The following is a 17545-nucleotide window of genomic DNA, read 5'->3' as shown; positions in this document are numbered from 1 at the left end:
CAGTGCAGCACTAATCTCTATCGAAGAACAGGAAACATGATATCTGACATTTGTCTTTATTTCCAGTGACTTGCTTTTCTTTCCTCTTACGGTCAGTGTTTTCCTAACAGTTATTTACAACAAGGAATTTAATTAAGTGTGAGAGAACATACATTCCATACTTTTATTTTTTATTTTTATAACAGTTTGAATCTCACAGTAGTTCATCATCATGAAACTGATACTGACTTACAGGAACCAGGTGATGACACACTGACAGATTCAGGTCCCAACTTTTGTTTTCCTTCCTCCATTTCCTTGTAAGTTTGAATTTACTGTAAAAGCTTTGTCATGACAGGACAAGATTGGCACCCAATGAACAGCAGGCAGCTGTTCTTGAGAACTACAGTGAAGATTACAAGAATACGTAATACTTACAAGCAATTCATATTGCATGAGAACTTATGATATAGATCATATAGACACAATATGCATCAACAGTCACAACTCTAGAATCTCAGTCAAAACTCTTTTTAGTCTAGAGGCACCTTTTTAAAAAATAAAGACAAATCCAGAAAATGGACGACAAGGTCACATTTGACTACAACGTCAGAACAGATTTTCCAAACTTTCCCTTTGATTACAACAAAACAGTTTTGCAATTAGCCTTAGGTCATTTTATTGCATGCACGTGTATGTAAAATGTGAAGGTTCCACACAATATGTGTACTCGATCTCACCAGTAGTGTGTGCCATACTGCAACATTTGATATTGATCCAGAATCAACAGTACCAAATACTGATACTAAATACTGATACCAATTCCCCAGGTATCTAATGGTGCTTTTCCATTTTACAGTTCTAGCACGGCATGGCACGGCTCAACTTTTTTAGTACCTGGTGCTTTTTTAGCTGTACCTGCTCTGGCGAGGTTCCAAGTGAGCTGAGCCAATACTAAAATGTGACGTCAACAGACTGACGGCCCCTGGGAGAGTCATGAGTGCGACGTCCAACACATCAATCAAAGCCGCCACTTTTAAAAAGTCATTAAGTGCCAGTTTTTTGTTTTTTTTTCTTTTTCAGAAAAATATGTATTACTGTAATTTTCAAAATTATCAGAAAAATTTTAAGTGGAGAAGAATGACTTTTAGTTTTTTCCGAAATGAGCTTTCATTGCACTTTTACACCAGCTTTACTCATTCTTTTATAGTAAAATTCCAATACCAACGTTGGGATCAGTACTATCAATATTTGGACTGATCCACTCGCCAGAGGAACTTCTCGCATAACCTCAAGGAAGCATCCATGGTTATTGTCTTCTTTGTTGTCTCTTTTGAACAACAACCACAACAACAACAAAAGAGAGTGTCACCCACTAAACAGGAGAGGGTTGTGTTACAGGAAGAATGTGCAGTCAGTCACGACACTTATGTCACATGGACCATAATGAGCCTCTGCTGGCATGCACACATATAAGGTCTGACCCAGGCCTTAATCATTCGGCTAAAGACAGTAGAAGTTTCTCAGGTTAGCCTAGGTGCTAATAATGTCTCAAGAGGGCAGAAGAGGAATGAAAATCATCAGAATATTCCTCCCTGCGCCTTCAGGTTCAGAATGTTTGCGGCCAGTTTCTCCGCATCCATCAGATGTGGGAACATCTCCATCACCGTGTCCACCTGATGCGGGTTGAAAATGGCTTGCAGTTTCTTGCGGAGCTCCATCCTTTCTGGGTCGAAAACAGCAGAAGATGGCTGCTGTTGGCCCCAGGAGTGGTACTCATGGCCTCTGTAGGAGCAAGAGCAGGAGTTGTGGGAGTGTGAAGATGGGAGATGACATGATGTCTTGGATTGGGGAATCCCCTGGAAGGGATCTGACCAGTAATTTTGCTGAGGATGGAGGGCTCCACTATAGTGGAGATGGCTGGGGAGACTGTGTTGTTGTGGCACGCTTGGTGGGAACATGGGAGGATAGTCCAGGTTTCTGTGTCGTTGTGGGTGAGCTGTTGAGGGAGCTGCATGGGAACAGCCTCTACACGAGTGGCTGCTGTCATTTTTCCCTAAATGCACAGGTTGCTGCTGGGACGTGGGCCTGAGGGAGTTGCCGAGACAGTGTGAGTGATCAGAGTACTGGCTCTCAAAAGAGCCAAAGCCAGAATCCAGGTACTCATGAGAGATGTTGCCATAGCGATGATTGGGCACTGATGACAGACCTAATGGCATGAGATTTGAACCGTTTCTTGGGTCCTCCCAGTACATTTGATTTTCACTAATGCGACTAATGCAAGAACTTTGCCCATCACCACTGAGATCTGCTTTCGAGTCTCGGGGATGGGAACTTGCATTAGGACCAGGCCCAGTATCAATCTGAACCTGTCTGGGTGATGATCTGGCATTCTTCTCTTCTTTTGACGAAGACATCTGGGCTTTCTCTCTCAGTTCATCAGCCAAAGAGAGGTAGGACTGGTTTACTCGCTCCGGATGGTAAAACTTGCATTTGATGCCATATGTGCACTTTTTGTCTGAATAAAAACACCAAAAATATCAATTCATTAAGGAACCACAATCTGCTGTCATACAACTCTCAAAGAGTGGAACTCTCTGGAAGCTAGAGAAAATCACTTCCTGATTTATATGCAAACAGCATCTCACCATATGGACAGAGCTGTCGCTTCTGCTCTGTAAGCAGAGGCTTTTTCCTGAGGAAGTTGTCAAGACTGGGGCCGTGGCGACCCAGAGGGTCATCTGGGGGCATGAACCTGGACAAAAAAAGAAAACCCGGATTGTTAATAAGATAGGTGAGGCCCTAATTATGTTTCCGTCATGCTGTAAAATGCCCTCTGGAGCCACATTAACACCTGAAAGGAAAATGTGAAACCTCACAGGCTCAGGCGGAGAAACAGACTAATTACTTACTTGTCATTCACAAAGGAGTACATGAGGAGTCTCTCCTCTATGCATTTCTTCCACTCGGGTCTTTCTCCTTGGAGGTCCCGATAGGTGTCGTTAGATACAATCACTCCGTCCGACTCGTATGCCAGCTTGACAATGAAGCGGTCATCGTAGCAAACCACCCTCTTACCCCCGACTCGGCGCGAGGGAGTGAAGACCACGATTTTACGCTTTTCCAGCTCCATGAGAATGTGTTGATCTGAAAGTCCAAGCAATCAATGTCACAGTCAGAATGACCTTTTGGACCTTTTCAGTGTGGTTGTATGAGGTATTGATGTGTTATCAACAGTGACCTCGCAGGAGTGCCATCGTTACCACAGACCCATGTGGAAAATTTGCTGTCACCAAGGACAGAAGGGAAAAAATACATGAGCCAATAAACATTCTAATCTTATCTAGTGAAATCTAAAACTGCTTAAGTGTTTGCCAGTTTGTGTCACTCCCACCTTTTCAAAAAAAAAATAAAAAATGTTATTAGTTTATGTGGCTAAAACCACCTTTTCCTTTCATCACTGCCATTTGGCCTCGCTATCAGTGAGAGCAATGGTCTACGGAAATGGCAGTTGGCTGATAACGCATCAAACGTGCACACTTCAAAAAACCTGTAAACTCAGCTATTAACTGCATACATCTGTTGCGTAACATGACGCACATTTATCATTATCCTCAGCCACACGGTCAAGCAACAAAGACCACAAAGCTAGAAATAAAAAGGCCAACCATACAAACGACAGAACACAACGACATCAGAGAAGGCATTACATCTCCTGTCTGAACCTCATGTGTACATAATATCATATTACTCTACCTGTGTACTGAGGGAAACAATAAATCTGTCATTTGTGAAATGAAATCAATCAAAATTACAATGAACCACTCAAAAACACTTGTTTGTGTTTTCAGGGTGCCCTCAGTCCCTGACTGTAGATGATTGCCAACACTTAACTCCACCCTTTACTTCACACTAAAGAAGGTGTGGAAGTAAAAACACTGCTGTACTTCCTGGTGGGGCTTTCCCAGGAATGACTTTTTTTTTTTTAAACTTCCTTGTTCACTAACTTGAAAATAGATCCCTTGGCTTACTCCACCCAAGCTGCAGTTACTAAACCCTGAGAGCCACAAGGTGATGATGCATCAGTTTCAAAAGCACACCCCAACTCTTCCTGTTGAAGTTGTTGTTGGGAGTTAAGCGTGACCGCTTTGAAAAACACGACCTGCCAAAGGCGGCTCCTCTGCGGTTTGACATGTTCAGATTTTAATGTAGATGTTTCAGATACACGCGATAACTCCAGTGACTCAGCTGTGAGAAATGTAGCACCCAGTATGTATGCCACAAACACAGCACGTGAATTATCACACCATCTCACTGCATCCACGCGGATACTGTTACAGAAAACCAGTTTAATGTGTTCCCACACTTCCTGCTCTCTAAGGTTCACGTTGAAATGTAATTTATAGCCAGTTGGGTTAAAGCAGCTGTGTCATAATCTTATTTTACTGTGTCGCACCGTGTCTTTGGCACTGGTTGAATGTCTGACATTACTGTACTTTTCTTTTTCTTTTAAAGCTTTCAGCTTCTCCCTCTCTAGCGAATGATACGCATATTTGATTTAGCAGACATCCAACCACTGCATGTGCCCCCAGTGGTTGGGGTCAATTTAGAGTGCCTAATTAACAATGAACAATGAGGATTGGGTAACTTTCTCAGGGGTAACACAGCCCCTGGCCTGGCAGGGACTCAAACCAGCAACCCTCCAGTTACAAGCCAAGATATTCTGACATTATTTTATTACCTCCAGCTACTGTTAGATGAGATTTAAGGGGTAGATGTATTCAAAGAAGCTATATCAGTGAACGATTCCAAACTCAAATAAGATAGTTATGGTATTTGAAGTAAGGATGCATCAGGTACAGATGCAGGGTCAGTGTGCTGCAATACATTCACCCAAACAGTTATTTGCAACACAGCTTCCAATGCTGCTGCGCATATGCTCATCACTACACCTATTATTATTTTTGAATCAACCTTTTAATGAGAGTTTCCTTAGTTTTTCCTTTTATTTGCTGTTTTCAGAGCCTGACTGTTAAAGACAGGAACAGACTGAACCGTCAACCGACAACCAACAAATGCTCCAAAAGACATGAAGCATCCTGGCCTCCACTGGACATGTCCTTGCAGGAGAATTGACTCTGTTGCCAACAGGGCGTACCTATGCATTTCATGCTTGCAAAACATAACAACTGCAAATCTTTTTGTCCTCATGGCTGTCAGAGTTTTTAAATTCACTATAGATGCTTTTAAATATTGTTTTTTTTTTTTTTTTTATCAGCTAGTAGCACACTTATTCTGTATTCTGTTTACTTGGCTCTCGATTAGAATTGAAATGAAGTGAATAAGGAACAGGTTGAGAAAATACAGTGCCACACCAGGTCATGGTTCCTAGACTTAAGTCAAAAATGAATAAAAGAAGAGGTTGTGAGCTCATTTGTTTGTGGTTGGGACCACTGAGATGTTTTTGTGTGTGGTTTAACCATCTGCTCATGAGAACCATCTCTGTTTTGCTGCATATTCTTTAATCATCACCTGTGATGGGGGCGTCAGGTCTGGGCTGCTCTTTGCGCCAAGACGGAACAAACACAGTAATGGTACTATGACCTCGGTCCAGGAAGTAATTCACTGCCAGCTGGATTCCTCGGCAGGAGAACACTTCCTTGTTGCCATGACTGTAAAAAAGATAAGAGGCAAGGGAACATGAGTAGGAATAATTTCACTGTAAACACAATGACAGGGAGCCGTTAAGAAATCAGACAGTGTACCTTTAACTGTTCTTCCCTCTAGCTATGACTCTCTGTCAACATCCTATATTACACTGAGTGGTGGAGATTTTTAGGTGTGTCTAGAATTTGCATATTGTAGCAGTGGCCTTTGCAAAAACATGCACAGGCAAGGTGGGGGAAAAAAAACAACCCAAACACTTACCTCCAGAGCAGTGGAGGATTTGAATTTGAAGAGTTCACAATGGCAAAAATGGCAATAAGTGAGTTTGAAATATGTTTCTTCATAATTGTCTAATGCACAGTTAAGTTGAGCTATGGTTGAAGCTCAACTAGGCTGTTATAAAAGACAATTAGTGAATTAAATGTGTCCAGTAGCAATAAGCCTTCTTACAACTTGATAGCTTATAGCAAGTCAAGCGCCATTCTGAGTCTTCCCACATCCATGCACTGACAAGTAGTATGTAGTACTTTGACTGGGTGGAGACAAACACTAGCTTTGGAGGTTGCTGAAACAGCAAAGTTCAAACATGACCAATATGACCTATAATAATATTGATATATTACTGATAATGAAATGGCAGCGCGTGACTTTTAAATACAAACAAATGTGCGTTCCATTCAAACACTGTTGAACGAGTTCACATGATGCTGGTTAAGCTTCACTGTCTGACTGTCTGTCTGTCTGTCTGTCTGTCTCTGTGTTTCTCAGTATGGCAGTGTTTGGATCTTGTGTCAATTGGGGACATTGCAACACTGCACACAGGAATGTATGAGTTTCATGTCAAAACAACCCTGCCCCCGTAAATTGAATGTGAATGAAAACAAAAAAGCACAAAGGGACATTTTCAGAAGTGAATTCTATTGCTAAAAAACACCCAGCAGTTTGAAGGGATAAATGCCTCTTGTGCCCACCCACCCCTGCACTGCTGCTGTATACGCCCAAACACTCCCTCAGTCAGGTCTGATTGTATTGCTTGACAGAGCCTGCACCAAAATAATGTCTATTCATGAAGACCAGACCGAGACAGAATCAACAATCATAAAAAAAAACACACCAAAAGTTACGTACTGCAGATTTACGATCTCACAAAAAAAAGACTTTTCATCATCTTTACCTCATGGCAACATTGCTGCCGTCAATAACCACAGGCCTCAATTCTGCTTCCATGTTCTTTTGGTGACCCGGTTGCGGTGTGATTCTGGATCCATGGACCCAGCTGGGAGGCAAGAGAGCATCCTTTGGTCCTGTTCTCCTCTCGTCACCATCAGAGCTGGGCACAGTGCTGGTCCTGCTCCTCACCAGCTCTCCGAGCACTGAGTTGGTGTCCGTGCTGAGCCCCACCTTCCTCAGAGCAGACCTGACCTCCTCTGAAGAATAACCCAGTTTCCTGAAGGAGTCCACTCTGAGCTGGAGCTCCTCACTGTCTGGTTCCAGCAGGCCTGAAGGTGAGGTCCGGCTGGGAAGTACCTGGTCCATGATGGAGCATCGGGGCTTCTTCTCAGGTGCATAGAAGACGTGTGAAATCCTGTTCAGGTTGATATTCACAGATTAACTGTAGCAGGATGACATGTAATTAGAAAACCATATTAAATTGAGACAATTAAATATTAAACACCTGTCTTTCTACTTCTCAAATATGTGTCAAAGATATTGGGGGATTTACTGGCAGAGTTTGAACATAATACCCATAAAAATTGTTTGGTTTTTCGTTACAATTAGCCTTCATCTGTACATATGGCAAGGGCCTTGCTTTAAATAATTTTTACAAAGTAAAATTTAAAACATCGGTGTCTATGGGAACTTTGACAGCAGATGACAAAATGCTTGTCGATGTCATCCTTTCTGGTATACCAAGGCCACCGTAGTGCCCTGGCGCGCTTGGGAAAGAGACGAGTGAGAAGAGGAGTTCTCCATTTGTTATAAACTGCCGTCTTAACATCCCATTTCCCCTTTCGGTTCCTCTTAATGTAGCAGAAAAAAACATCCTATTCAACAGTGTCTAACAAATGTTAGTTTGAAACAGTCTTTAACACACATTATCCCCGAAGCCTGACAGGTTTAATATCTTTGAATACTCTGATATCTCTATTATACTTTAAAATGTCCTGAAGAACTCACATTTGTCATAACTTTCCCACTAAATGTTTTGTTAAAAAAGAGCTCAAGGAGTGGATTGTTCGTTTTCAATGAGCTTAAAAAAGTGCCAAAAAATTCCAGATTTACACTGGCCACTTTCTTAGTTACACAAAACACATAATAAAGTGTCAGGAGTGGTACTTGCAGATCCATCTGCTTCAAGGTTCAAGATCATCTTCTTAATAGTGTGGTTGTAACAAGTGGTTACTTGAGTTACTGTTGCCTTTCTACTGTTTTAAACAAGTCTGGCCATTCTCATCTGACCTCACAACAAGGTATTTTCACCCAGAGAACGGCTACTCACTGGAGATTTTCTCAATTTGTTGGACCATTCTCTGCATGCAACACGAGAGATCGTTCTGAATACTTCAACAAGTCTATGACAACCAAGGATAAATCACCATTTTCTTCCTCATCCTGCTCTTCTTAACCACGTCTACATTACAAAATACTCCAGGTGATTAGATTATTGATGAACAGGCGTACCTAATAAAGTGGCTGGGTAGTTATTGCTTTGACATTTTCTATAACACTCCTTGTTATGTGTATAGAGGAACTACAATTAAAGTCACATGACAAGATTAATGACATGTAAACATTAAGTTTTGTAATTTACAGTGACATAAGTGATGTGAACAGTCATATTTAACCAAAATTAAACCAACATAAGTCACCTTTATAAGACAGTATGAGGTAGAAGATGTACAATTTACTTACTGCTTTAATGTTAGCTTAAAACAGAGTTTAACACAAAACTGTACGGAACTGTGTGTGTGTGTGTTAAAAATAGATGTTTCCAACGGGACATTTCCTCCTCAGTTCGCCGGTAGGTTTACGTGTAAAGGTTCTAAACGACATTTCCCTCTCACTTTATCTCCTCCTCGTCAACAAATGACAGTAAACTTACCTGCTGTGTTTGTTCTTCTCTCCGTGCGTCAGCGGCGTAAGTCACAAGTTCTATGTTTCTCTTATGAACGAGTCCAAGTACAGTAGCGTTCACAGTGTTTCCTCTTCTCAGCGCCGCCCTCTTTCAAAAAAAGAAAAAGAAAAAGAAAGAGAGAAGAAAAAAAGTTTTTCCCAAACGGAGACACAGGAGCCATAAACACATTTGCATATGTCAGATAAGTGTTACGTTTTCCTTTGGCTGTCACTCAGTGTTTTCTTAACATCTACTTCCGTGTGTTTGGTATTCGGTTATTGTTGTTCCTGAAACAACACACAAACTTTTGGCAAGGACAATTAATGACACAAAGGTAGGTATGTTAGGTTAAAATCAACTCTCAATGCCCTTAAGAAACCTTTCAACAAATTGGAATACAAGGAATATGCAAGAAACTATATATTTATTATACGTCTTTAAACACATTTTAAATAATATATTTATTAAATACTTACTGTACAATGTTGAAAGAGTACAAGTTGGCTAATTAGAATACAAATACTATGTAAAAACAATAATACTTTATTTTGTGGGTTTACTAAAACAAATGATAATAAACAATTTGTAGAGCAAGTTTGAAACAAAACCAAGCAATTAGAACACGACCATGCAAGAACTATTCATGTAGCATATTACTGTAGCATCTAAATGATATACAGTGATGACACATGATATTATAGAAAATATAAACCAGCAGTAAACATTAACAAATGTGTAAAAGAAAAGTGCTAGTGTCAAAAGTCATACAATAATAAAATATGTGAAAAGGTAATTATTTGACACCTATAATACAAGTATAAAATAATAAAAGTAAAAAAAAACAAAACAAAATGTGTCAAAAGTGCCCCCTGGTGGTCTCAGCGCAAAACAACAAATTATCATTGTATGACACACATCATGCTCACAACCACTCAATATACTATTTTTGTTAGTGTGCCTGCTGATTTATTAAGTTCATATTTAAAGTATGTTATTTCTCATAGTAAATGAGACAGAAATACATGATTGTTTAAACCGTTTTCCTTAAGTTAATAAGTAAACCTTTCGTCTTTGACAGTTTTAAATTTATATTTAACATTAGCGTATGACCTTAGTGCTTCATGTAAAAGGAATATTTTAAATATTATTTTCAAATAACTTTTTTCACTTTAGTTCCTGATATTACTTGTTAAGTCTTGTATTTTCTGCTTTATCCTCTTTACCTGCACCTGCTCTCTGTGTGTCAGTTTGTTTTGATCCTTCATCAGTGTCCTAACATTCTCTCTTTGAGTTTTGTCCACTGCTCACATGACTTTTTATATCTGCCAAGGAGGTTATGTTTTCACCAGCATGGATTTATCTGTAAGTGTGTCCTTCTGTTAGCAACTTCCTGTCTCTCATGTCATTGTTTTTGTCTCAACACTACAAGGGCTGCCAAATAATCTGCATGAGATGGTAGATTCTAACCAAAATCTAATGGGAACATACTTGGGTGATCACCTACCAATCACACACACAAAAAAAAAATCAGATCATTGATCTATCAAACACTGGAGACAGGAAGTTGCAAACAAAACTCACAGAGAGAATGTTAGGACACAGATGAAAGATAAAAATAACCTGGCCCACAGAGAGACTTTATACTGGGAGAGGAGACAATTACATGCAGGTGTGACATATTAGAGCAGGTGCAGGTAATCAAAGAGGTGGCATACACAGGAGGACAGGAAGTGAGGACACCTGAAATGAGACACAATGTGAGTTTAAAAATAAAACAGGAAATAAAAGATCTAACAAGTAATATAAGGAACAAACTGGCATGTGACTAAACAAGGACGTGATGCTATAAAACGTCATGACCATCGAAGGCAGAACAAACAAGAGCAAAAATGTGGAAAGTCTCCATTTTCTAAAAACAGGATATTCATATCACCTCCTCCTCCTCGGTAAGCATGCTCTGTCTCCTTTTGCACTTTGTTCTCTGTCGGCCTTTCACCTTCAGAAGAAAGAGGTAAAGATTTTAAGAACTACTCACTCTTAACACTTCATTTTATATATGTATAAAATTGTTATATATAATATTTCAAGTATACAAGGTGCTTATTAGCACCTTGTAAACAATATGTATGTTTGTATGTAAAAGAACCTTTTAAGTATCTTAAAAGCAGTAACAAATGTGTTAATTATGCTTCCGTTAATTCCAGTTTATAAACTTACATGTAATAAACATGTATGACGTACTGCGATGCAGCCACTAGATGTCGTCCTCGTTTCATGTCATACAGGCTCAGCTTTCATGAGGGAAGCTTCTGAGGGTGGTTGTTGTGTGCAGAGTGTGCGTTTGTAAACAACCCTTTGTGTACAGGGTTAAAGGCTCGGTCGAGTTGGGATCACACTGCGTGGAGCTGGTTAATGGCATATACGGAGTTGAGTTCCAGAGAGTGGAGAAAGTAATCAGGGCCAGTTGCCAGGCGGTTGCCTCCTCTGAGGGCCCACACCACTGGTCCCAGGTGTCTGCAAGGCCTGATATTACTGCAGGGCAATGAGCTGCAGACAGCAGGAGACACACACACACACACAGGTTTGCACAGCTGTCCTTTTAAGGACTCTCATTGACTTCCATTAATTTGGACAGCCAAAAAACACCAAACCTGTTAATGCTTCTTCAAATTTTAGACCTAAACTTAACCAGTTGCTCATAAATTAGGTTCTGCCTCATGAGAACCAGGTTTTGGTCTCTATGTGGACTACTGGCCCTGCATTTATGCCCAAAAGAAGGCATTAAACTGACTTTTTAATTAGTTTCCTGGAGACTAACTCTATCCTGAAGCATAACTAATACTGGCCTAATCCTAAAATGAATCTAATCCTAACCATACAACATGTCTTTACCCTTAAAATGCAATCATTTACATTATGGGGACTTTCCTTTTGTCCCCATAGAGAAGACAAGTGCCCATAATGTGACGGTGTAAACAGATTTAGGTCCCCACAACATGGGCAATACCTGGAGAAAACACACAGACACACACACAGAGAATGAGTGTGACGTCACTCCCTGCTCAAGACATTTGTACTCTACTATATATTTACGTAATGTTTCTTTCCTGATATCTTGTAAGACAGATTGTTACGTATTGCACCTTTAACATGTGACTGTAAAACCTCTTTGTTTTACATTTATTTATTTTTTTCTATTATATTTTTCTTTCAAAAATCTTTATTTCCACCCAGATGATATTGTATTTTTAGTCAACAGTTGGCTGAATAAGCTCCCTCACCAACTGTTATTTTTTCCTGTTATATTTATTTTTTCACAGTGTAGAATCTGCTGTGACATGAGCATGATAATGTATATATGTTTATTTCACTACAGAAGAGAAATGACCTCTGCATTCGGGAGCAGGGTGCAGAGGTCATGTAATCCTTTCTGTAGTGAAATTAACATAATATATTGTATACTGTATATACTGCATATATACTGTATATAAACTGTACATACATATATCGGTATTGGTATAGGTTATTGGCCCAAACACTCCCGATTTATCCCCATATTGGATATCGTCAAAAAGTCCAAAAATCATATGCATTCCTACTTTTGAGCTGAACACTTATCCAGCTGAGGAAGCCACAAGAAAAACTCAGTGTTCACTCGTGAATAAACCCAAGTAAAATCATTGCATCATTTGTGTGCACTGTTTTGTAATATTATTAAGAAAGTCATAGTTCAGTAACGCAAATCTCGAACCTCCCTGAGAATCCAAGTGCTGCAGATTGGGATGGGATTAGTGCAGTCTGGATATTGTGAACATCAAACACTTATTTCCTTAACATCTTTAGGGAGGCATTGCCCTGTGTGCTCAAAGGCGTATCTTTCTCCCCCAGGCAGGTGTAGTTTGGCAAGCCTTGTTAAACCCCAGACAGTTGATCAAATATTCAGCCAGGCTCATTGTGTTGCTGAGGTGCTTGGGATAGCGCTGTTCTGAGAAAACCCAAAGCTTTGTAGTGTTTCAGTCAGCCGGCCTCTCTTTTGCTGTTCCCTTCACTGACTGCCCAGGTCGGCCGTCTGTCAAAAGACATTTTTTTTCGTATGATTTCTTTAAAAAGAACTAAAGTAAAGAAAAGGCAGCTTTTAACTGGAGTCATCCGTCTTGCGCCAACGGTGTCAGAGTGATTCACTATTTCCAATTTATCCGTGGAAAGCAAATCAGGCAGGACGGCTCCACCCTTTGTGCAGCCAGACGACAAACCCTCAGTGACAAGAGCTTTCAAATGAACAAACCCCCCCTCATTCATCTTGTTCATTTATTACTTTAGACACCCCACTGCGTGTCCTACATAGATCAGCAAGCAAAGACCTCCTGGTATTGTATCTGTTAGAGTGTAGCGGTAGTAAGGTGTTAAAACTGGTTAAGTGGCTATGGATGGAATCCATAGAGGAAGATGAAAAGACAGAGCATGAAATATAGTCCAGTTCTCTTGTCAGCTGCTAAATACTGATGCTACCTTTTAAAAAGTCCTCATACAATCTGTATGAAACAAACAATTACCTCTCAATCGAATCAACAAAACACGTTGCACACATCTCAAAGGCTGCTTTCACGTCACACACTTTACGTTTACATTATCTTTCAAAAGTGACCCATGTCTGAAAATGTACACTGGTTAACATACGAGGAGACAAATCGAAGTGGAAATCCTGAAGCACGAAACCTCAGCCTGAATCGACTGGTTTTACTGGTCAAAAGAGAAGTCATATGATCATGGATCATGTTCACGGATTACGAATATCTGATCTGTCCAATGAGAAGGCAGATGCAAATGAACATATCTGATTCATATCTGATTTATTTCCTCATATGAATGAGGAAATTCCCTGAACAGATCTACCCAGGCTGTGAGGCACCGTGTGCAGGGCCTCAAGTTTTGAGCAATATTGATGATATGAGACACACATGATGATATGAGGCACCAAATCAGTTGAGGCAAGAGAGCAATGTAATCTGTGCTTTTTTCTTGGGTCAGACTTGGTTCACTTACTGTTTGCCCTGCAGTGTAAATGCAGCCAAAAAATAAGCTCCATCAGTCATAACCATGGCTGCAATTCTCACTGTCACTCAAAAACTCATTAACTATGCTCATGTGGCATTAGAAAAAAACTAAATATTGTGTTTGTCTGACAAAAACTGGACTTTCTAGTGTATGTAAACATGTAAGGGTGACTGAAATTGCACTAGATTGAATTTCTCAAAGTCAGACTAACACAGCCACTGACGGTTTGACCAGAATCAGACTAAAGCTGATGGTGGGGCTTCTATTATACCTGAATATAATAGAAAAGGCCACTTCTACATGGAAGAATAAGACACCAGTGACAAAAACAAGGCCAAATCCACGCAGGTAGACTTTTTTGGACTGACAAGGAGACAAGGATTTTTATGCTCTGCCCTCTTAAAGAATGTGATATTTTTCAGTTAATGGAAGTTGAAAGACTTGGAATCGTGGTCAACAGGCTAAACTGGAAACTACCTGATAATAGGGGCATTCCTAGCCATGTTGCCCCCTAGTGGAGCAGAGGGGGACACATTTCAATCAATACATTGATTCCCCTCCGGTGTTGGTGCAACTGGGACAAGGACAGTAGTCCAAATGAATATTGTAGTTTGTAGCTCAACTTAACTGCATGGAAACATCATAATTATCTTTGTGAAGATTTGAAGATTTTTCACATGTCTTGGCATTGCATTATATAATAATAAGAATGGAATAATAGTGACATCTTTTCACTTTATCAACTCTACTCTAAAGACTAAAGCAAACACAATTGGAGGCCCTTAAATAATGTAGAACTGCTTCAGAAGCTCTTTCATCGAGAGACTGCTGCTGCCTTTTGTCTTTTGTCCTTTGTCTTTTGCCGCAGTCAGATTTTTTTTAATGAACATTTTTTGTTGACGCTTTGATCCATTGTTGTAAAGATCATGTTCCTAAGGCATTTTATTTAATTACTTATCTATTTGATTGTATTGTGCACATTGTTGTTTGTATGCATTCTGTGGTGGCAAAGTAAGTTTCCCCTCTCTAACTTAATCTGATCACATCTAACGTAACAGAAGCTAATCAAATCAAATCTATAAAATGCAACAATAATTAGAGCTTGAGTCTCTCATTTTGTCTCTGACACTTTGCGTTATCACTGTATTTGTTCAGAATCTCTTCACTGCTGGTTATCAATAAATAAAAAGAAAAAATATATCAGGTATTAGGTCATAATTAGCAGGCTATACTATCGTCTAAACAGGAAGTAAGAATAATATTTGATAGCCACCAGAGGGCGACACTTCTGGTTGCAAAAATAAGCTTCTGCTTCTCAAAGTATTCACAACAGTATCAGTAAATGTTTTCAGTTACCAGTTTATTTTACTTTATTTTTGAATTAAGCAGGTCATTCAAACAATTAACAACATTCATGCAAGTATGTAATTGTATGTTCATTTGTTTATTTCTTTTTCTACTTTTGGCATTTGATTATAACCAACCATTTATTAATGATACATTAATTATCCATCACCCAGTCACCCATTATAGTTAATCATTGAGTACGCTTTAATTTTGTGTGCCTTGTTGTGAAGTGTTAGCAGCGAGTCATGCACAGGCAGTCAGGCAACACTCCAAGGTGTTCATTACTATTGATGTCAGAATCCACAACCAGAAGTGATGGCTGAACCTCCTGCACTGTGTTCTGTTTAAAGCCAAGCTCCTCTCCCCCAGCTGTTACTCTCTGTCTTCACTTTGGAGGGAAGACTGTGATGATTAATGCAGTCTCTACAGGGACCTCTGGCAAAGAACCTGGAGTTTTCTGCTGAAGTGCTTCGCTCATATTGTAGTGATTCAGTCACGCAGTATTCACACACTGGAAAAAGAACTGCACTGCTGGAATTGGAAATCATGACAGTTTCATTGTGTTACTGTGCAGCCTTCGAGAGATTAAGAGCGGCGTCACCTGGGCTGAGAAGTAGATTCACGCTCGTGTTTAATGAAAACATGGCTACCAGCGGGGACACAAGGAAAAACTGATTTTGGCCACCGAACCACAGGCTCAGCTATATCATAGGAATATATTTTCCACTTTCTCTGGAGATTGAACTCCAATTCCCACATGTAAACTAAAGTTTGTGTTGCTTCGTAAACCGCTCAGTCCCACGCACCAAAGCCCATAGAGAAAATAACTGATTTTACGACAAGGTACACAAGGGTTTGTTGATCCACTGCTGCCTTCATCAGTCAGTTCAGATGTTTTATTATGTGGCTTCGGTGTTTGAAATCCTTTGTTCAGATCTACCCAAGTGACACAAGCTTACCCAATGACGCAGCAGCTCCTGTGTCTCTGTAAACTAAAAAAACTTGAAAAACTTCAGATTCCAGTAAGATAAAGACGTAAACGTGATTTTAAGATGTCAACTGAAGCAAGTGAATATGTTATTAAGTGTCTGAAATCAGCTTTTCTTTGCACCCAAACAGTGAGTGAGAGAATTTGTGTTTCAAACTGGTTCACAGAGCAGGCGTCGACTGTATGTGTCAGTACCTCATAAGTAATCCTGAACTTCCCCTTTAAGCTGAAAGAGCAAGACAACATCACATGTTACTGTGACTGATAATAGTGTGTGTGTGTGTGTGGGGGGTGGCATTAGGAGAGGAGGATTTCCCCTCTGAATAAAGAAGATTACAGTGTCATCATGTCAGTGTGACAGCTACTTCCTGTTCTTATGTTCAGTGGTTGACGACTTTGATGTCCGTTTCCCCTCAGGATTCCCGTGCTTTTTCTTTTTGCTGACGTTAAACCTGTCAACGGGTAACTCACACTCCATTCTGCTTGGTCGTGATCCTGAACGCTCCAGATGCCGCTCATCCCCGTGAATGCAGCCACTCAGCGATTCATTCAGTCATCTCACTCAGTGTTTGTCCTCCTGACAGGCCGCAGAGTTCGGCGAGGGAAGCTTCTCATCACTGAGTGAGACACGTGGTGATTTGTTTTACATGCTAGATAATGTTCATGCTTAGAGTGATCAATGTTAAAATGTAGATCCTACATTTCCCAGCAGTTGTGCTATTTTGCATTGAGGATTTGAAGTCTGAAAACTCAAATGACATCAGTAAGGTTCTTTTTTTTTTTACCTGTAGCAAGTAAAAATCTTCCTGCAGTTTCTCAATAACCCTGAAGAAAACACAAGTTAAAGTTAAAACGTATTTATACTCACTTGGATTTTCCATGACTGACCAACAGAAGCTTTTACAGCGTGTGCTGAAAATCAATGACTTACACTTAAGAACAACATCCAGCCACTTTTAACAATACACATGTCTAAATAAAACAATGAAGCCTCTATCGCCCCCTTGTGGACATGTGAGTAATTATCATAACACTGAGATCCTGATTTGACCTTGTTTTTTCCAATTTCACACACACAGTTTTACGCAGCTGTGCTACAATCACAACAATGGCGAAACGTAGAAATAAGATAAGGACAAAAAATACTATTAAATACTATTAAATATGTGTAAGGCAACAAATAAGGTAACAAACAACATCATGATATTTCTAAGTAAAGACTGCACTCCAAGACAGTGTTATAATTAACAGTATTGCACAGGGAATGAGGCAGTGTTGGTGTGGTTTTGGTGTTGGGGTTACAGTCTGACTGCAGCAGGGAGGAAAGACCTGCGACACCTTTCCCTTAACACACCGAGGCTGCAGCAGCCTGTCGCTGAAGGAGCTCATCAGTG

General features: G+C 40.0%; 1 protein-coding gene across 2 annotated transcripts; it reads right to left on the bottom strand.

Moving 5' to 3' along the window:
- Positions 1-940: 940 nt before the first annotated feature.
- LOC122775301 (endoribonuclease ZC3H12A) lies at positions 941-8851 on the bottom strand. Of its 2 annotated transcripts, none has more exons than XM_044035156.1 (6): positions 8750-8851; positions 6821-7258; positions 5512-5651; positions 2892-3126; positions 2628-2734; positions 941-2497 (listed from the first exon to the last, which is right to left on the bottom strand). In XM_044035156.1, exons 2-6 carry the CDS (start codon positions 7180-7182, stop codon positions 1560-1562), a joined length of 1782 nt encoding a protein of 593 aa, XP_043891091.1. In that variant the 5' UTR covers positions 7183-7258; positions 8750-8851; the 3' UTR covers positions 941-1559. The 2 variants fall into 2 exon arrangements, with proteins under 2 accessions (XP_043891091.1, XP_043891090.1); XM_044035155.1 differs by having other exon boundaries at positions 6821-7231.
- Between the last annotated feature and the right edge of the window lie 8694 nt (positions 8852-17545).

Source organism: Solea senegalensis, linkage group LG9 (genome assembly GCF_019176455.1).
Source record: "Solea senegalensis isolate Sse05_10M linkage group LG9, IFAPA_SoseM_1, whole genome shotgun sequence".
Classification (NCBI taxonomy): domain Eukaryota; kingdom Metazoa; phylum Chordata; class Actinopteri; order Pleuronectiformes; family Soleidae; genus Solea; species Solea senegalensis.
This window is presented reverse-complemented; position numbering and strand designations above follow the sequence as displayed.